The following is a 21,492-nucleotide window of genomic DNA, read 5'->3' on the forward strand; positions in this document are numbered from 1 at the left end:
TGGACGACAACCAACGCAGCATCTAGGATGTCTCACATCCTGACAGAAAGACTTTCATGTTAAAACCTTTTTGACTTTTTCACAATCACATATATCTAAGGTTTTCTAGGTGGTTTATTTGTCCTTATATAACACATATTATAACACAGACATAGAACATATATAGTTATTTATATACATAAACGTAGCGCATTTTTTTAAATTTGCGTCGGGTGGATGTAAACAGCAGCAACAAGATGGTGTTGATGAAGTGGTCGGCATTAGCACGCTGCTGTGCTGCTGACCTGTGAGGAGTATCCGCTGAAGAAGGAGTACCAGAAGTGGACCAGTGTGAAGGCGAAGTTCTTGAAGAAGAAGTAGCGCAGGAACTTGCACATTCGGATGTAGGACCAGCGTCCGTGCACCAGCAGGAGGCGCTCTAGGTAACGGAACTGAGCGAAGGCGTAGTCGCTGGACATGACGGCCTGCATCCCCTCCTGACCGCTGATACCAACACCGATGTCTGCAGCTGGAGGGACAGAAGACAGGGAGGTTTAAAGTAGGTTCACTGGAACATACATCGCATGCTAGAGAAAATGTGTCCTTCAACGCGAGCCGAGAACACTCATGTCCTTACTCTTGATCATGTTGACGTCGTTGGCTCCATCTCCGATAGACAGTGTCACGGCTTTCTTGTACTTCTTCACCAAACTGACAACGTTAGCCTTCTGCTTGGGGGTGACACGACAGCAGATGACTGCCTCGCACTCACAGGCCATGTCCACAAAGTCAATCTGTAGAGACAAATTACCATCTTTGTTATTATGTAAAACGGTCAACACAATCAAATCTCACTTTGATACTTGAACTTTTAAATGTTTAATTCATTTCATTGTACCTGTCTCAACTCCTTCTCCAAGTCGTCCATTGGCTGTCCGTCCTGAGGGGTGGTGGGAGGTGGTCGTTTTCCCAGACGACGGAGACGCAGGCGACGCCGCTTCTTCTTCTTTTCATACAGAATCTCGTTCTAAGAAAATCCAAGCAGAATAAATCAGCACAGTCTACCATGTTGACTGTGGCAAAATGAGGATTTAGGATGATCTTTTTCACCAGGGCTGAATTTCCAAATATCATAAAAAACTCAAAACAAAACTGGATCATTTGTTATCATTTTAAAACCGTGTTGATGGAACCTACCAGCCAGCCTCCAGTGATGATGAGAGCGTTTTTGCCTGGTTCTGGGAAGAAAGGCTGCACAGGTTTCTTTTTGCCTATACGGACAGCTGGAGGCTCGTGTCTCCTCTGGGTCTGACGAATCCTCAGCTTATCACTGGAGACACAGGAACAACAGACAAACTCTTCAACAACACAGTGTGACAGACTTGGATTTCAAAATTAAATTTACAACTTAGATTTACTCCATGTATAGGACTTGCGATCTGGAACACAGCAGTGCGACGTTTGAGCTTTCTACCCTGAGTGTGATGTCAAAGGAAAATGGTTGCTCTGCTAATTTGGTCAATATTGATTAACTTTACATTTGTATGAAAAATAATGTGCTCCTTATTTCCAAATATTACATCGATGGAAAAAAGGACACTTCGGCTGCATAACACGAAAACGAGATCTTAAGAGCTGTAAGACTCACTTGACGTCTTCTCCGTAGTGGATGTGCATGTCGTCTGTCAAAAGTGAACAAGAATATCCAATATTCTCTGCCGTTTCTGGGGAGGAAAGATAAAATACATTAAAAGTGAGCAGAAAAAAAAACATTCTGTTACAGCAGCAGGGCAGTGTTCTTAGGATGCATCTATAAGTTCAAACTTAAAATAAACTTTAACCACCATTTGTTTTTTTAATATTATGATATTGGTTCTTATTAGCACAGGTGGACTAACAGCATGACTCTGAGGTACCTTTCTTATCTCCAGTCAGGACCCAGATCTTGATGTCGGCCTTGGCCAGTGTGGCGATGGTCTCTGGCACTCCGTCCTGCAATTTGTCCTCGATGGCTGTCGCCCCAATCAGCTGGACAGACGTGTACAGGTGCTTAGTTACAGCTCAGGGTCACTGTTGTTAACTTTTATGGACTTAAAGTAAAGGGCTTTACACTGCTTTTCAGTTGGATTTGTAAAAACATGTTGCCGTTTTTTGTTGTTTTATCATTTTGACAGTCATTTATTTATTAATTTCCTATTAAATCCTGTATATCTGTAGATGTCAGTGCTGTTAAACACCCAGTGTTGTTCAGGTGGAAACGGACAACTCTCTCCTCCAAGTGTTTCTAAGTGGTATTACTGTTTGCGCAGCTCTCACAAATATAACTGGATCGTTTTTACTTTCCTCAGGGTTGCAACCATCAACAACACAGGACAAAACCTGAGTTTATTCATTCATTTCGTCTATGATGGAGCCATGAATGTAGGTAGAAATGGTGGTCATTATTCTATAGCCATTACATTGTGCACCAACATTTAATTCATAATGATATATTAAAACTAAAAACTTGTCTATTGCCGGTTTAAGCATGAAAGTTTTTGTCTTCCTCTCACCAATAGGTTGCTCTCGATCTCCTCATACACGCGGTCGAGGGCCTCATCTCTGTTGGCCAAGGCCACCTGGGCTTCCTTGTGTTTCCTTGACCAGGCTGCGTACTCGTCCGCACTGATGTCTTTGTAACACAAGCACAGTGTCCGCAGGGTGGCATTGGCAAATTCCTGAAGCACAAAACACAGATTGTTTGCTTCCACAGAAACAGGACAGACAGCTCTGTACATATGTCATTGCTTCTACAAACAGTGGAGCCATGCTAAGACAGCACACAGCAGCGAAATACAACAGTACAAATAAGAATTAAGCCATAAAAGCTCACATCCAAGGCAGTCTGGGTAGTTTCTTTGTGTCTGGAGTTTGGGGAAAGTCGTTCATAGATGACAGTGTCGGCTCCTTTGCAGTAGAGACGAACACGACCATCAGGAAACTTCACTGAAAGAGAGAGACAGAAGCACAGAGGGTCAGAGGAATTGTTTTAAAAGTCTTGACCCTGGCTATGAATTCTTCAGGCATCTCCTCAGTCCAGACCAGTTTTAAACTTTGTGCTTCAACTTCTAATCAGGTCATTATTGGTCTGTCTGCTGGTGAGCACTGTCAAACACCTTCCCCCTCCAGCTCAGGTGACATGGAGATTGGCTTAGTTGCCATTAAACGTCCTGCTGCCAGTCATCTTTTGTCAGGGCTTAGGCAGAAGAATTCTGACTCCAGTCTAAGTAATGTGACACCTGTGGGGGTGACGTGCAAGACTGTGTTCATATTGGAAAGACTTTTAATTTAAAAGGTCCAGTGTGTAGGATTTAGGATGTATTGATGTATATGTAATATTCATCTGAAACTAACGATTGTTGTGCTGTTGTTACCTTGAGACTTTTATATCTACAGAGGGAGTCTTCTCCTCTGCATTCTGCTATGCTGCACTGTTACATCGTACATGTTTCTACAGTAGGCTAGAAGGGACAAACAAAACATTGGCTCTAGAGAGGGCCTTTTGTATTTTTTTGCATTTTTAGCATCCACTACAGGGAAGGGTGAGATGAGGTTGTAATCATACACACTGCACCTGTTATTACTCTTCTGTAAAGCTTTGATAGCCTAATAATGTTTGAGCCTGTTTAAAGTTTGGTATGCTATATAAACTATATAAACTTTAAGTCTGAAGCTAGTCTTCTTGATTGATCGATAACTAATCATTGCAAGCAGGTCTGAAAAAGCCGACTTCTACTTGAAAAGATGAGGCTCGATTTATTCTTTACTTTTCTTTTTCTTATGGTCAAAAAAGAAAAGACCAAAACCAACAATGTGTTTGGCAGTCACTTCATACAGTCTGTGGCTGTCAGTACCAGGCCTACTGGCTTCTACTGAGGACTAAATCTAACAGCCCTAAAAAAAATATAGTTGTGTGGGTGTGTGCTCTATGGCACAGAGGATTAGGATGCATGAGGCTTTGATAAACACACTGTGTTTGTGCTGCAGGATCAATTAATGGCTGTCTTTGCCATTTTAAAGTGGCATTTAAGGCGATTTGGCACCCTCTCACAGTTCCTGATTGCAACACCACTGTCGTGAATACAAATTCCAGGTCTGTAACAATTTGTCAGATTTAATGAAGGTGCTGACTACAAACAAAACTAATTTCATCATAACAGTGTAACGTGTTGAAAACTTGTATCTTGAAATAAACGTGTGTAACGCTGTGATCCTAACCTCTCACTGAAGTTACAAACAAGTGATGGGGGGCGGAGTGGCTGAGACAGACACCAGTCAAGACACTGCACCATCAACATGATTTTGAAGATGTTATTTTAAGGTTAAAAAGTTACATAATGTTGCTTTAAAGTAATAAAATAAATTCCTTAAACCACTAACTTCATATTTTATAGAAATGTTTTGTTTTTTTTTATTTAGTTTTTAGGAACCATTTTAACTTTGGATTTTTCTGTGAACTGACTTCTCATAACTACTATACAACAACATGACCAGTGATGATATGTGTGTATGTGCAACAGTGTGTGCGTGTCTGTGCGCTCGTACAGATGATAGACATGCGCTTGCGGTCGGAGTTGAAGTCGAGCAGGGCCAACATTCCGTAGGTTGTCTCGTGATCCATCTCCTTGATGGTGATGGTGTCCTGCGTGCGAGACAGAAACACGTAGCCGAAGTTCCTTGCTGCCGTCACCAGGGCGCCCTCATCAGGAGACGCAGCCTGGTACACCAGTTCACCTGAGAGAAAGGCAAGAACCCATACATTGAGGTCATGTCTAATGCAATGTCTGCAGTTTTATAGTAATACACCTTTCTATGCATGTTTTTTTTTTTGTCACTTGATTCGGATGAGTTTTTTTAGTGTGTGTTTGGAGTAACTGACAGGTATCGCAGCCTGTGACAGTCAACCCTGGTGGTTGCTGTTTACTCGTCACATCTTAGCTCCAATCAGGTTTCTTCTCCTTTTTCCCAAATGAGGATTTTAGGATTACCGTCTTTGTTCTCCACCATGACTGTGTGGCAGAGCGAGAGCAGCTTGAAGAACTCCGTAACATCTTTATCCTTCTTGGATCGGATGCAGGCAACAAGGGAATGATCCATGAACTCGAACTTTCTGTCAGCGTGCTGGTTCCAGCTCCAGTCCACCGGCTAGAAATAGGCAAAACAGAAAAAATGGTTTAGAAGACTACGGCAGAAATGATCTGCAATGATTCTGGTGACACTGCTGATGTGATTTTTCAGATCACAGATCACCTGTTTTAATACTATCCACCTAACATTTTCATTCAATATCTGGAAATCTGCTTTATTGAGCAACTTAGAATTTAGAGAAGATGTCAACTTTCATATGTTTAGAATCAAATATAATTTGGCTTTTCTATTTCAAAATCAAACAATCACTAAATGTTAGCTAACGGTTTGTTTTACAAATGAATCCTCTTTTGTCTTCTAAAGTTAAGTGTATTTGACATTTTACCCTTCCTCGGTCCAGCACCACTCCTTCAGCTGTGGTTGGTTCACCTGTGCAGAGGAGGGCAAAAACTTAATATGTATAAATATACACAAAGGATGGTGGCAAAATAAACAAACAGAAAAAAGACATCAGTAGCATAGTATCATGGGAGGTTTAGTCTTCATAGACAGAAGAAGTCCCTTCCCTTCCGGTGTGCCCCATGGGACACTGTTGCAGAGAAATGTGTATGGTGCTTAATGGTGAGAGACAAATCATTATTTGATATTGTTTGAACTGTTTCATGAATGGCACATATAAATTACTAATTAAAAAAAGAAATTCAACTCGTGAAAGTCACAGTTTTATTGCCTCTCTATTGTTCAACAGCCACCACTGCTGATGAAAGTCTGTCTACGTGAGTCAGGCAGAAATGTTCGCAGTTGTTTTAAAGTTATATTCATGTCATCTTCAGTCTTGTTCGCAGACTTCCTTCCTCACTCTCTGACTCTCTCTCTCCTGTCTCTCCTGACAGGCGACCAAATGAAACACTGTTACCTTGTACAAAATGATATGTTATATATAACAAAGATCTAGTCGTTAATGCAGAACATTTCTCAATATTATACCTTGAAGCAGAATCTGATTCTTTGATTCAGATCTTGGTTTTGAGACCAAATGAAGAATATTGCCTGGTCGCGGGTTGGTTCTTTTCACTGTATTTGTTTATTTGTTTATTTTTATCTGCTGCTGATTTACCTGAAGTTTTACATGATTTTCTGTACCTGCTCTAACCAAGCAGTAGTGGCTGTTCTGCTTTTTTCCTTTTCCTCTGTAAAGCACTTTTGTACAGCATCAGTCTGTAACAAAGTGAAGCCATTTGCAAACTTTCAACCTGCCTTTATATGTTTGTTCTGCTCTTATCTAAATTCCACTTCTTCCTGCTTCAGGGAACCAGTTTCCCCACAGGGATCATTACAGGCCCATTTTTCATCTTTCTGATAACACAACCTTGTCAATAGGCGCAAGCAGAGATAAAACACTAAACCTTTTATTCCTGCAGACACTGGACATGTGTGTACACCCAATGCAAAATCCTGCATATTCAAGTGTGCTATTAACATTTTTGGTATCAAGAAGGTGATTATCATTGCAATAAAAGGCAGCAGGTGCCTCACTCTCACACTCACTCACTGTCTTTACCTCCACAGCTACATCTTACTGGTTTCCCTTCCTGTATCTTTCCATTTCCCCTCACAGGTTACTTTATGAAACTGAGAGGGTGAATTCCCATGAGCAAGGCCACAGGTAAGGAGAGGTTCAACACCTCTGAGTAAGTCTCAGTCTCAGTTCTCACTCGCTCAGGTATCTCTCTCTTTATGTTTGAGTGAAACAAAATAGATCAGTACCGTAGCTGCGTCCAGCGATGGTGCACTTCTTGAACTGCATGACGTTCTGCGTTAAAGTTCCTGTCTTGTCGGAGAAGATGTACTCGATCTGACCGAGCTGCTCGTTCAGGGTGGTGGTTCGAGCCTGCACAGGGGAAAGAACTGATTAAATGGAAAGTTTGGATCTGGACTGTTTAAAGAGCGAATAAAGTTTGCTTGACCAATTATTTTCATCTCAAGGTCATCTTACCAGCTTTCACTGAAACTTTAAACTGCACCCCACAGTCTTTATCAGCAAATGCAGCTCAGTTGTCATTACATAGCCTCAGTATTAAATTTTGATTGCATAATTACAAAAGACTGAATATATAGAAAAACGCAATCTGCTAATGAATACCCAGAGATACGGTTAAAAGCCCTGAAAACAGCCATCAAGTGGACCGTGAGTTCAGATTTTGACGAAAAGGAGATAAAAAATTATTTTGTTCCCTTCTAGTTGAGAAAAGTAACATCATAAGAATATAAACTGGTTGTTGATTATGAAATGAACTATTTGGTAAAATATACAGTGTCTTTATCACATTAGTGGAGGCTATCTGCAAAATAAAAAATATATAAATGAATATGATCATTACATTAATGACCTAAAGGTGTAATTAGTAAGAAAATCTAAAAATTCAAACATTATAAGGACTCTAAAAAGAATGATAAAGGAGTGCTGATGTACCTTAGCCGGTGTGTCTTTCTCTGCAAAATACATCTGCAGGTCCCAGTTGATGAACTTACTCTGGCCCAGACGAATCACCTCCACACTGAGCACACAGCAGACAGACATGAGATGATATGAACAAGTTTCATTTTCATTTTCTCAAACCCAAACTGTGACCACATAAAGCTGTTCTGTGTTTGAGTCGGTTTGTTGAAAGTTTAAAGCTGCACTATGAAAAATCCTGAAACATGTTTTCCACACTGCCAGAACAAAGCACCATTGCATTCTCCAAGTCATAAAACATGATGCCTCTGGCCACAGCTATCGCTGGCTCGGAGGCGTAATAAAAACAAGATGAGTAGGAACAGAAAGGCTGAATATGTGGGTATGGTTTTACTGACCTGACATATAGTGAAATGGGCACCATGGTGTTGAGGACGATGATGTATCCCCAGAAGCTGAGGAAGCCTCTGTAGGAGGCGCCCTGGTCTTTGCCGTCGTACAGATACCAGGCCTTAGAGCCGATCTCTTCGTACCAGAAGGAGTGACCGATGGCCAGACCTGCCGCCACCAGGATCAGCAACGCAAAGATCTACGAGGAGGGAGAACCGAAAATCAGATATACAATACAATAGAACAAATGTCTTGATTTGCAAACAACAGTGTTATGAAGTGTTGCTGAGCACATGTAGAAATATCTTTTCAGGGCTGCCCCTTTCATACCAAATCATCATACTATCACCTGTTACCAATGAACCCGTGGAATGTTCCAAACAGGTGTTTGAGCATTCAACAAGTCTTTTATCGCCACTGTCCCAACTTGTTAGAAATGTGTCGCTGCCATCAAATTCTGAATAAGCATATTTTTACAAAAATCAATGAAGTTGATGAGATTAAAACATTAGATATATTGTCTTTGTACTTTTTTAATTGAGTAAACGTCAAAAAGGATTAGCTTCTGTCCCAGCTTCTTTAGAATCAGGGTTTGTGCATGATGAGAAGATGAAAGGTGATAAGACAACTAAAATGCATGTGACTCAGACTTACTGTGTAAACCATGTAGTTCATCAGCTCGTCAATTTTGGTCCTCTTGAACCTCGTCTTCCCACCGTTCCTCATGATTTTGGTGTCGGCTCCTATGGCATCATATCAAAATGGTGAATACAAGCCACTGCTATCAGTCTTTATTAGCTATCACTCATCAACGTTTTGCTTAATGAATTATTTTAAAAATCAAATAATTTATCAAAATTGCTTGCGATTCATTTTCGGTTGATCAATTATTCATTAACTGACTAATCGTTTCAGCTCTAACGTGGATTTCTTTTGCATTAGGTGTCATCTGATCCATATCCATATCCAAGTCTTTTCTTTTACACATAAAGATTAACTTTAAATAAGATACTAAATTAGAAGCCATGTATCAGTACAACAAAGATGATGTTTATCCATATCTTCAGCATGCATTGTGAGTACAGTTTGGAGTTGTAGTGGTGTAATCTCATGAGGAGCAGTGATGGGGTTCAAAAAGTTCACACCTGCGAAGATGACCAGTCCGTGACACTCCTCAGTGTTCCTGATCTTGCAGCCTCGGAGCAGCATGTTATCCAGATCCAGAGGGTAGCGCTCCCTCTGCCATTGCATCGTCCCCGTGAACTTATCCAGGCGGTTGTTGGGCTCCTCACACTCGATCAGAGCTTCAGGAGAGAAGAAAGGACACGGGGAGGGCTTTAACTTAGGTCGAAAAGTCAAATAATTCCTTAAACAGGAACTTTGCCTATTTTTAACCAGCTTTGTATCACTGAAATGTTGGCAGTTTATATAAATGAATAATGTTAAACTTCTCTTCATTTTGCCTGCACACCGAGCCTTCTTCTTTAAGTCCCCTCTGCCACAGCACATCAACATCCTTTCGGCTACAGTGGCCTGTACCTTAACACTACGGTCTTTTTTTAAAGGTTTTTTTTCTCCCATTTGCTTCAGTACAGAGAAGAAATAATTGTGAAACAGGGTATATTTAACAGTGAACTGTGTTGGGGCAACCCATGTACAGAGGCTGTGTCCTTGCTGTAGTGGCCCAGGGTTCAATTCAAGCCTGTGACCCTTTGCTGCAAGTCATCCTCTCTCTCTCTCTGTGTTTCCTGTCCTATCAAAATAAAGCCATGAAAAGGCCCAAAGTTTACTTACTTACATACTTACTTATCACAAATACCTCAAACTAAAAAACTGCCTTCTTAATTTCCAAAGTACAAAATTAAAACTGAAAAATCAGAACATTTCACCTGAAAACTGGAGTATCAAAGTTACAAAACACACCAGTGTTCTCTTGCATATGACATCATACACATTGCATAATGCAAACAATCATCCTAATTCTTATCTTCGACTACTGCCATTATCAGAGTGAGTGTGTGATTATTCCTTATTTTATTCATGAAGTAAATGTCAACAAGTTCTTGAACTACTGTTATGATTACTATTCCTCTCGATAAACCAAGTCTCTTTTTATTAAAAAAAAATATTTTTACAATCCTTTAGATTTTACATTTTCAGTTTAAAAGTAAAAAAGGGCTTTTGTGCTCATGTGAGTCTGTTTGAGTGATAAAAAGTGATTGAGGTTTTTGCGAATAAACCTGTAATGTGAACCAAGCTCACCATCAAACTCAGCCAGCTGACGTTCCTCCTGCAGCATCTCGTCGGTCTCTCGACGGCCCAACTTGAATTTCAGGTTAGTCTCTCTTCAGAGGAAAAAGTAACATACAAAAAGAACTGAAAAACCAAGACCAAAGGAAGGCAGAATCACAGCTAAACAGGTTCGAGATCATAAAATGTCAAATGAAAACCGTTTGGAGGAAGGATTTCACATGTTCTTATGGATAACTTGGCCTGTCTGGATAAAGAAAATAGACTCAAGATTCAAAATGTTTGTTGTCACTCCGGTTGTACAAGTACACTCATGTGATAATCTTTTGCACTACAGAAATGAAATAAATAAAAATAAAATAAGTCTGTGATCATTCTCTGATGTCAGTTTCAGGCCACACAGCTCTGAAAAACATGAAGACAGGAGATAGTGATCTATCAGATTATCTGCCATTGACTGTACAATACCTCCATTACAGACAGCCGTGCAGGCCCGTCTGTTTGATTTAAAGGCGTTTCTCACTTAATCGCAGAACATACAGTCACACAGGTCACATGGCTGTGCTTGGCTAAGATTGTTTAACTGTTGGCAAAAGCTCCTTAGACATTTGGTCTCCTCTTATCAATGATTAATTTGTTGACGGAACTCTTGAGAAACGACAGATCAAACAAAAAACTAATCAGAGTAAAGAGCGCTGCTCCAGCAGTCACGCTACACAAGATGTAGTCCATTTGTCAAGCGATCACTACAGACACTACAGTTCAAAACCAAGTGGGAACAACACTGGAATATGGCAGAAAGTTAGAGAGCCTTACCCGTCGAGCTCTGCCGTTTCTACATAACACAGGCTGTTTGGGTTGGAGCTAGATAACAGCAGGATGTCAGCCTGAAGACAAGAAACAAATATTCATATCAAACATTTGCATTTAACACTCAAACCTGGAACAAAATCTGCTTCTGGTGTCTGATGTCTTCAAAACTAGATCACTGTCATATCTAAATGACTGACCCAGTCTCAAAAAAGTATTGTTACAAATCAGCTGATTCTAAAATTAAATGATCAATTAAGTATTTCTAAATATTTATTTAAACATTTGCATGGGTTTGTACATCTTCAGAGTATAGAAACTGCCAATGAAAGTCACGGCTGATCTCTTCTTGCCAAGAGATGCAGGGAGTCAATGTTAATCTTTCTGGTTCCTAACACAGCTTTTGACTTCATCAACTACAGAATAGTTTTTGATCATTTAGAGCTGGTCTTTATCATCGTGTCTTCACAACAAACTTTTTCTGGATTTAGCTCTTTTACCTCAGTTCATGAAAAAACTTTTGTTTAGTTGATTATTTGCTACATGCTGAAGGAGAAGAGGAAGCAAAAGAAGAAGAAGAAGAAGAAGAAGAAGAAGAAGAAGGAGACTTTTTTTTATCTCTGTCTTGTGTCGTCTCTGTATTTAGAAGATACTCAAGAGACTTTTCTCATAGTTTCAATGTATACTACTGGGTCAGTGTGAAATGGCAAGAGGTCACATATACACATTTAATCTGTCAATTTAAGTATGCTCATCTCACCGGAACAAAATCATTCTTCTTCAGACGAACCACATCTCCGACCTCGATGTTCCTCCACTTGGACGACTGAAACCTGAAGCAGACAGAGGACCCATCCTAGGTTTTATACATTTGTGTTGTCATCGATTTTTCATGACGTTCAAGAAAGTTGGATTCATCAAAATTGTGTCAGATTTTAAAGATGTTCATAAGCATGCTGGTTGCTCGTTCCTTCTAATTAAGACAAAACTCATTTTGCTCTGACCTGCCTTCCTGCATCACCTCACACTTCCTGTTGTTGATCTCTTTGTCCATCCTGTGACGTGCCTTAATGAAAAAAAAATTAAAAGGTCAGTGCAAACAAGATAACATAATACTTAATGTATAATCCCATGACGATGTGCTGTGCTAAATGAACAGCAAACACCAATCTGTGTAGCACCAGGGGTGTGGCTTCAGCGCTCTGGCTTCATGGCTGTGCAGTCCTGCTCATGTACCTTAAGAGTGGTACACTGTGGAAAACGTGTGTGTGTGTGTGTGTGTGTGTGTGTGTGTGTGTGTGTGTGTGTGTGTGTGTGTGTGTGTGTGTGTGTGTGTGTGTGTGTGTGTGTGTGTCTGTGTCTGTATCTGTCTGTGTCTGTGTCTCTGTGTGTGTGTGTGTGTGTGTGTGTGTGTGTGTGTGTGTGTGTGTGTGTGTGTGTGTCTGTGTCTTACCAGGTCGTCCACCAGGTCTTTGATGGCCGTGACTCCCAGCACCACAACCAGAGGAATCAGCGTGGTGTACCAGGGCAGGGTGGAAATGTCTGGAATAATCTAACAAAAAATAAATAAATAAATAATATGTATGTGTGTGTGTGTATATGTATATATATATATATATATATATATTTCTTTTTTTTTTTATTTTCTTTTTTTTTTTTCCCCTCAATGTACCTGTAGGATCAGCAGAGCCAGGAAATAGAGGTTGGCAACTCTCTTGAACTGTTCGTACAGGTTCAGGGGGATGAAGGTGAGGATGTTGTACTTGTACGTCTTGATGGCGTTTCCCTGCAGATGAGAAACACAAAGCAGCCAATGATAAGTGCAAGGTCAGCTAGGATTTGGTCCTTTGCTGTTAAAGTGCAGAGAGGCACTCCGGTGATTTCCCAGTTTAGGATCAGTTTATTGCTCATTAGGAGTAATATTCGACCTGTGGAAAAGGTTCCATGATGTCACCTGTGACTCTGGAAGAGCTTCTGAGAAAATAACCCTGATGATGTCATAGTGATGTCATCTGCGTTATCTCAGCTTGTGCTTGGAGACAACAAATGTATGACAGAAAGTCAGTTTTACAAGCTTGTTTAAAAGGCATAGATACAAGGAGGGTCTAACCAAAAGACTGTTAAGTTGCATTATGGGAAAGGAAGGATTTAATGTTTTGACTCTCCTTGACTCTGCTGCACAGAATGGAGCATTTATTTTTTTTGTCTTTTGTGAGTCAAATTGATCTGCTGTCAACAAATGCCAAAAATGTTTTGCTCTGTAATGTTTACAATTAAAAATACAGCGATCTTCAGATCTTTTCTTGTAAAAAGCCTGGTGTACTGGGTAACAATGGTGTTGTCACAAGCTTATTAGCTGGTGGGAAAATTGTACCACTGCAGCAACCCTACTACTAGAAACTAACTTTATAGTCCTGCAAACTTACTTGAGCTTTGAAATAAAACTCTCTGCAGGTATCAGTCCAGTTATCATGGTGTCAGTACTAAGGCAGTGCTGTGTTTCAGTAGAGGATAACCATCTGAACTCCATCCATTACATCCTGGTTTCCACACAGTGGAGAGTCTTGCCCTGCCACAGTGTCCTTGAGCAAGACACTGAAGCCCTACCAACTCTGCGTCTGTTCTAAGAGCTTGATTTCACAGAGTAACCTCAACTGTGCTGTCTGTGGTCCAGTCTGTGTTTCACTTGATCTCAAAGGTTGAGGTCAGGATGGTGTGCAGGCCTGTTAAGTTCTTCCACACCAAAGTGGAAAAACCATTTCTTTATGGACCTAGCTTTGTCAATAGTGCATTGTCATGTTGAAACCAGAAAGAGTCAAACATAAACTGTACAAAGTTGGGTCACACTATAGTCTAAAATATCATTGGACAGTTTAGCTTTAACATTCCCCTTTATTGCAACTAAAGGAGCCCGGCCCAAAGCAGGAAAAACAGCCCCAGTATGTGAACATGGATTGGGGATAGTGAGAATAAGTGGTTTCCAACTTCACAGTCGGTGTTCTGGTTGACTGTGCAGGCAGTGGCCCAGTTCATGCGGACATCAGTAATGCGACAGAGCTGCCTTTCATTATAGATAACCATCTGAACTCTGAACAGTTATAGCCCTGATACTACAGGACAAACAGGGGTAGTCAAACATCCATCATCTGTTTCACCTTCTCTCCACCAGCTTCCTGTTAGATCTAGGTCTCTAACGTACAGAGGATCACTCTTTAAGTCGTCTCTAACACGTTCTGACTTCAGTCCCACTGAGACTTGCTGCGTCTAATGTGTCCATTAGACAGATACAGGTCGGCTCAGCTGGACGATCAGGTTTCAGCCTCCACAAAGACCGACGACACAAAGGTTCATAAACAAAACACTCCTCTGTTCACCAGCTGCTAAAAAAAAACTGTCACACCAGCAAGTCACAACATTTGACCAATCAGCTAGAGCTTTAGATTATAGAAAGAATACTTTAAGTTATAGGGTTTTTTTCAAATGTAGGACAGACAAAGTTAACAAAAGCTGAATGATATAAAAAAAAGAACAGAAATCAACAAAAGCATTGATCTAATTAGGGTATGAGCTCTCCAATAACACACCCAGTTGACATTCATCCACATGCTGCCACGTCATCTTACCTTTCATCTACATCGTCATGCAAATGCAGTGTACAACAGAACAGTGCTGTAATAGTTTAAATGGCTCTTAACATATTTCAAACGTGATCTTTCAGCAGCTCAGTGAGCCCTGATGAAGTCTGCAATGACTCAGCAGAAACAGACAGATGACATGAGGAGGAACAAATACAAGGAAAACTATCAAATAAACAAAACAGGCTTTCCTTGTTGGTGTTGGAGCCTGCATCACATTTTTCCATTTACCTGAGCTAAATGTTTTAAATGTTTCCACCGATCACATTTTTTTTACAAAGCATACCTTGAAACATAAAAGGTTATCTCAGGTGCAAGTGATTTTTTAGTTTAGATCGACCTACAAAAGACAAGACAACAGAGCAAAGCTCTGCTGCACCATTGAAACCTTTCCAGAAAGTATCAGATTCAGTTTGGGTTTAGAGCAGGTTTGAGGTGGATTTCCTTCCTCCAGGGGGCCATGAGTTCAAATTTGTTTCTATGGAAATTTTGAGACTCTGCAAGAGAAACTAAATCAAAGTGAATGACGGCACACCTTGGTTTTTGTTTTGAATCAAAGCTGCATGATCATCAAGGACTGTTTTTTAAAATCTTCATCATTGGCACATCCAAGTGCTTGTTGGAAATTGTGTGACCGTACCCTCATAGACTTTTAACTGTTAGTGAGGTGACTTACATTTCTTGACCTGCAGTCCTGCAGGCCAGTGTTTCCTTGCCATTGGCTCTCTTAAGTAATCATACAATTAGACAATATGAAAACAGGCACGATCATCCAGCCCTATTGCAGGTTAATCGTTGAGAGAAAAGAGGTCAACAGCCCTGAAGGAAGAAAATCAATCCAATGATAGTTGGATGAGTCTAAGAATAATCAGCACGTTGAATAGCTCATCTAAAATATGTTAAACATCCTGCTCTTTGTCCAGGGTGTGTCACCTTCCCTCAGCTATGTGCTCAGGATTAGTTTCTATCAGGACCAACAAGGAAGGTGGATAAAGGCACCTTCAGGTGAGTCCATTAACAAGCAGTTTCATGTAAACAGCTGAACTTACAGAGTATCTGCTCTTCTTGATACACAGGAAGACTTTTTTCTCGAACTCTGGCAGGTGGTGATAAGGTCGGTCATTGGCTTTCACCTTCCATCCCATCTCTGGAAAAAAAAAAAAAGTTAGTAAAATGGTTTACTTAACATAAACTACAGAATATATGATCTAATAATGTTGTTGTTGTGCTCAGCCAGCAGTTTCCACCTGCTTCCATTCTTTGTGTTAAGGACCCATCTCCATACTGGGTACACAAAAATGGAACTAATATGAAGCTGATAGCTAATATGAAAGATGTCTTGAAATATGGGTTTCCCAAAATAATAATTTATTAAAATAATAATAACTTTAACGTAAGTTATTATTAGTATGTCTGTAGTCACTCACCGCTGGGTTTAGCTTCTACCGGGGGTTGCGGGGCTCCTGGTGGCTCTTCCGGTTCCTCTTCCGAGCTTGCGTCCAATTCGTCATCCGTCTCATCATCACTGTATGGCATGACCTCATCGTCAGGCCCCAGGGAACCCTGGGAGTCGGCTCGCCTCCGACTCATCTTAGCGCCTCAGGTTTCTCTAAGAAAGAAGAAGAGTTTGAGTTGCTCAATAATTGGTGCATGAAATATTTGTTGATGAAGGTTCTCAGTCATCCAGGACCATCCAAGTCAGCTATTTTACCAGAATGGTTCTAGGGATGGCAACGTTGGTCTGTTGAGTTGCCCACTGCAAAATCTGATACAGACAAGTATTCCTGGGGGATGCATCTGTATTCCAAGTATTCCTGGGGGATGCATCCTTATAACTTTAGTGATGACATTAGTGACCCTTTAACCTTTCATCTTTGACCATGTCAAAAGAAAGACCAGTGGGCTGCAGCCATGAGCAGACTACAGCAGCAGACTGTTTTGGAACTAGTATTAACACTTCTGCCTTTGGCATTGGTCGGACCACACATCATTAGGGCTGCACCTAACTGTAATTTTTTGTATTACTCGATTAATATCACAACGAATTTACCCCAAAATAACATTTTAAAACTTGTCATTTTTATTTCAATATTTTATTCAATAATTTTCAATCATCAACAAACAAATATGACAAAGTATGCACTGCAGGGCATTATTCCCCGACAAAAAATAGTCCAGTTTTAACTGGTAATCTGTGTAGTCCTAATATATATTATACGTCACACATCACACACACCATGTGACCATGGAGTGACACTGCCGCACCACCACACCAACCTGCGGCGTTTAGCCATTGAAGCATACTGATGCCCTCAGGATTTTTTGGTTTCAGCACTGAGCATACAGTACACCTAAGGTCCAGGACTTGAAATAACCCCTCGGATAGCAACAGCGCGATCATGTTTTTAAGGCCAGACCAGATAAATGGGCAAACTAACTCACCAACTCTGTAATGGTATAGACTGAACAAAAAAAATAATGAAAAAAGGATCAACGAACAAATGCATGCACAGTTTGAATAACTGAACACTGGAGATGGATTAATGAATCCTCAGGCCTCAGATGCTCAGAGAAAAAGGAAAAGAGGCACTAATGAAAATATATAACAGTCAACTGATGGCTGCAACAACAGTGAAATCAAGTCCAAAATGTTAAGAAATTAAACTACATGCATTTGTACTTAAACAACAAAAACTATCCTGAAATGTTTAACAGCAAGAAATTCATGTAGAAAAAAACAAAAAAAAGAATCAACCCTGATCTATTGTGTCTCAATCTTCAATACTCAGTGAATAGATACAGAAATAAAAAGCTGCAGTTCAAGTTTACGATCAGGTTTGACAGGCAAACCTCCTGATAATATGATGCGTGTGGGATGACGCTGCAGCATGTGTTTGCGTGTATAAGTGTCACATGCATGAATATGAATATTCATATTCATGTATATGCATATTTGACTCTGAGGTCAATGTGACTACACCCTTCTGCTCACTGTCACTCTCTACTCAGGACTCATGGAACCTGTAACCTAGTGTCCAGTTTAAGTTTGAAAGACTGAGAGAAACTCAGTTAACACACATTATAATGTCAACCTTTGATCAGGCTTACCAAAGTTTTTCGATTCTGGGATGGTACAAACCAAATCAACAATGACTGTGTCCTACTAACAAGAATTGTGTTTATCGAAGGCTGATATATCTTCTTCCTCTGTGCCATAGAGCTCCATTGTAGTTCATTAAAAGCACATCAGTGAGCCACACTGTTAGACTGTCCAACATATTCTTTCATTACCATGAATACAAATATTGTAGTTGTAATGTGATCTTACAAATCCATCTTTTTTTCGAGGCTTCAGGCAATGCACTCATGGCCGAACACACCAGCATTGGACCAACTGGCGTGTGTGACAATAAGTGAGAGAAGCAACTTTTCGCTTGAAAGGAAACAATGGCCACTTAAAGAAGTTAGCGTAGCTGCTAGAGCATCAGTTATATCAGAACTGGAGATAATATATCAATGAAAGACGAGCAAAGGATGCAGCTGAAGGCATTTCTTAATGGAAAAGATGTTTTCGCTCTCCTCACGACTGGCTTTGATAAGAGTTTAATTTACCAACTGACTCAACTGGTGGTATTGCTCTCCAACGGTTGCTTTGATTGGTTGAAGTTAGCCTGCGATAGATGGTTATCGACAGATGGTTCGTCAAATTACCTGCCAAGTATTTTCTGAGAGTGCTTGCCCTTTTCCAAACAGTTTTTAGCAGTGCCTTTACAGATGGTTCTGTGCAACAAACCATCTAAAAGCTCCTGGTTAGCAGGTGCCAAGTTTGGGTAGGCGCTTCCTATCAGCTTAATGTTTAATGATGCAGAGGAGTCCATTAGCACAGCTGATAAGCTTCATTAGTCTGGTTTCCTAGAACAAACTCACCTAGAAAGTGCTAAACAGGACTAGACAGAGACTTCAGGAGGACTGAAAAGGAGGGATACAGATAGTACAGACAGATATTTCTACTGTATGTCTGGGGTCTATATTAGTTATACATTTCCCCCTCTGTTTCAGTCCATCTTCAGTCTCACTCATGCAACCATTTCATGGTTGGTTGAACATTTTATTTTTATCTTCAAAATCCATCTGAAAAAAAGAGGGACTTCAGACACTCCAAGAGGATTTTATTCATCATTCGTATACAGTTCAAAATGTTGTATGCAATACAATACGACTGTTGTATTGGACTGCATTAGTTTAAGCTAGGTGGACCAAAAAACAACTGAGTGTAAGGACTGTAAAGACTTGGATCCTGCACTGTGAGTATACAGTTGTTGTATAGTGTACACCGTCATTTTTGTAAGCTACACAAGGATGAAATCCAATCCACTTATTTGAAACTAGAATTACCACTTGTATTCCTCTGCCAACTAATCAGGTTGCAGTTTACACCAGTGTCTGTCCAGTCTCCTAATATAATGTAAGTAATGAGGAGTTTCAAGGAATGTAATAAAAAGGTATCAAGTGTAGTTCTTGGTGACATGAAAGTTAACACAACATTGACTGAAATAATTCCCAAACATGTTTTCTTCTCTTAGAGACCAGAGTACAGAGGACTGATAGAGAACTTAATCACATGGAACGACAATCACCTGAAGCTCAACATCAGGAAAACGAATTAGCTTGTGTTGGACTACTGCCGTTTGTCTATTAGTGCACAAGTTCATTGAGAGAAACAAGAAACATCCAAATTCCTTGGATGTGTTCACATTTTGCAAACAAAGCTGATTCTGATAGAACACAACGTTGAAGTCATGAAAGTAGACTATGTTTCAAATATGTTGTTCAAATTGTTGTTGAAATCACACATATATTTAACCCAGCAACCAAAGTTTCAAGGTGGACACCCAAGATGAGCATCACCAATTTAGTATCTGACCAAATGTAAAACATGGTCACAATCTGCCCTCTGTTCCTAAGTTGGTGGTGATGGCTGGTGTTGAATGACAGTCAGGGAAGTGTTCATGCAGAACTTTAAGATGCCTCAGTGAAGTTGACACTTTACAAGTTGAATTTAAAATGCCATCACTTCATCATTTAGTCACTATTTATAGATTTATGGAGAAGCGATTAAACAGAAGTGGAACACGTGACTTCTACATGTTACATCACAATACCATTTTGTCAAGTTCCTGCAGTAGAAAAGATGTCAGCAGGGCAGCTTGAACTTTTTCAGGTATCAATGCAATACAAAACAATATTTTACATTGTTTGTCTATTTCACAAATGAACCCAAATATCACTTGTGCATAGGTGTCAACACAAAGCAGCTGTAGCCAGAGGACATGCCTGTAACTGTTCCTTAAAAAAAGCAAACTCTCCATTTCAAGATGGGGCGGTTTGATTGAATGAGCTGTTCACACACAAGTCTGCACATGAAAACTGAGTGAGGAGGGGGAGGAAAACAAAGACTTAGTAAATACTATGAGGAGGAGGGAAAGAATGAGAGAAGGAGGGAACCCTGGAGTGGTGAGTAAATAAGATGACGGCTAAACTCTCAATATGTATTTTAAATAAGAAGTACTACAAAAGTCTTGAAAGACTCGTGTTTACAACCGTTTAAAAAACAGAACTTACTCCTTAGTTTTTTATCTTTGAGTTGACATGGAATAAAAAGTTCTCACAGAACATGTTTATTAAACAATGAGACAAAAACTCATAATTTCCTTCTCAAAAGGAAGAATATGTTCAAACTTCTGGATGACCCAAAGCTGTCTTCATAGGAGTGTTCAGTCGGTTTTTCTGATATCAGTGTGTCTGTCACAGTTTGAGTCACGACTAAAGGAAACACCTTGACATCGGACATCTACATCTGACGGTAAATGTTACCATTGTCAACATCTTGTCAAACAACGTGCCACACCAAAAGAGTACACAACATGAACTAAAGGCTGCGTCATGCCTGCATTCATCCACAAACACTTTAGAAACCTGTTATCACTGAAGGCATGCATACTATTTATAAAAACGTTTCCTTGATTGTGAAACAGACAAAAGAAATGCGTCTTTTTACTTGCAATGAACTTGCTTGGCATGAATAAGACAGTTAATAAGACACTGTGTCCCGTCTGGTTTTTATGCCAAATGTTAAATGTTGTGTCTTAAATCATTGACGTGTAACTCACAAATCTGGTTGGCTCAAGATGTCAGGCAGTGCAGTTGTCTAGAGTAGTTTGTAGTTTGGGAGTTTTGTATTGCAGGACTGGTGACACGACGGTCCCAAGCATCAGAAAACTATTTTAAAAATGAATTTTTAAGATGTGTTATAAACCAAGATGTGTTCTACAAGCGGCAAACTCCTTGAAGGAATAACTTGGTGAGTAGGTTGTAGGCATAACGTTAGCGAGTGTGTGTTTAAGAAAGACAGCTGCGTGATGGTGAGTATGAAGTTAGCAGTATTGTTGTAGCTGTGAACGTAGCATCGCGTGAAAACATGCTGCGACTCGTCAAGACCGAAGCCAATTGTCATCTGTTAGCGGGGTCAGCGACAACTTAAACACAGGCTAGTTCTAGTTCTATTTACTGTATTTTCGTTCTCCCTTCTTTAAAGCTGACTATTCTCTGGTTTAACTTAATGGGGATCTATAGGAGATAAAGTATAGGAACCACACCCCCACGCCCAGGGGACATAGAGTAATTGCAGGGGAGTGGGGTGGGGGTTTGCATGACCAGAGGGGGGAAACCTGATGGATGTGGGAACAACATGTAAATGAGAGTGCTCCGATGTTGGCCAGCTATCAAGTTTCGGTTTTGCAAGAGTTATTCAGACAGCATACTGACACATATACAAGATGGAGA

The 21,492-nt window shown here is 40.2% G+C and overlaps 1 protein-coding gene across 1 annotated transcript in view; it reads right to left on the reverse strand.

Moving 5' to 3' along the window:
- Window positions 1–21,492, reverse strand: part of atp8b1 (ATPase phospholipid transporting 8B1) — a 33,726-nt gene that overhangs the window by 4,171 nt on the left and 8,063 nt on the right. The window contains exons 2-25 of the mRNA XM_084384017.1: window positions 16,077–16,256; window positions 15,699–15,796; window positions 12,687–12,800; window positions 12,468–12,566; window positions 12,019–12,080; window positions 11,775–11,847; window positions 11,021–11,091; window positions 10,217–10,299; window positions 9,100–9,258; window positions 8,609–8,697; window positions 7,963–8,153; window positions 7,580–7,664; window positions 6,874–6,997; window positions 5,492–5,535; window positions 5,007–5,163; window positions 4,564–4,752; window positions 2,852–2,964; window positions 2,532–2,696; window positions 1,896–2,007; window positions 1,628–1,703; window positions 1,177–1,309; window positions 878–1,006; window positions 617–773; window positions 285–508 (exon numbers count right to left, since the gene is read on the reverse strand). Of these exons, the coding sequence (XP_084240143.1) occupies window positions 285–508; window positions 617–773; window positions 878–1,006; window positions 1,177–1,309; window positions 1,628–1,703; window positions 1,896–2,007; window positions 2,532–2,696; window positions 2,852–2,964; window positions 4,564–4,752; window positions 5,007–5,163; window positions 5,492–5,535; window positions 6,874–6,997; window positions 7,580–7,664; window positions 7,963–8,153; window positions 8,609–8,697; window positions 9,100–9,258; window positions 10,217–10,299; window positions 11,021–11,091; window positions 11,775–11,847; window positions 12,019–12,080; window positions 12,468–12,566; window positions 12,687–12,800; window positions 15,699–15,796; window positions 16,077–16,239 (2,910 nt within the window). The 5' untranslated portion in view covers window positions 16,240–16,256. The remainder of the gene's footprint in view (window positions 1–284; window positions 509–616; window positions 774–877; window positions 1,007–1,176; window positions 1,310–1,627; window positions 1,704–1,895; window positions 2,008–2,531; window positions 2,697–2,851; window positions 2,965–4,563; window positions 4,753–5,006; window positions 5,164–5,491; window positions 5,536–6,873; window positions 6,998–7,579; window positions 7,665–7,962; window positions 8,154–8,608; window positions 8,698–9,099; window positions 9,259–10,216; window positions 10,300–11,020; window positions 11,092–11,774; window positions 11,848–12,018; window positions 12,081–12,467; window positions 12,567–12,686; window positions 12,801–15,698; window positions 15,797–16,076; window positions 16,257–21,492) is intronic.

The sequence above is a fragment of the Pagrus pagrus genome, assembly GCF_965226575.1.
Source record: "Pagrus pagrus genome assembly, chromosome: 19".
Taxonomy (NCBI): Eukaryota; Metazoa; Chordata; class Actinopteri; order Spariformes; family Sparidae; genus Pagrus; species Pagrus pagrus.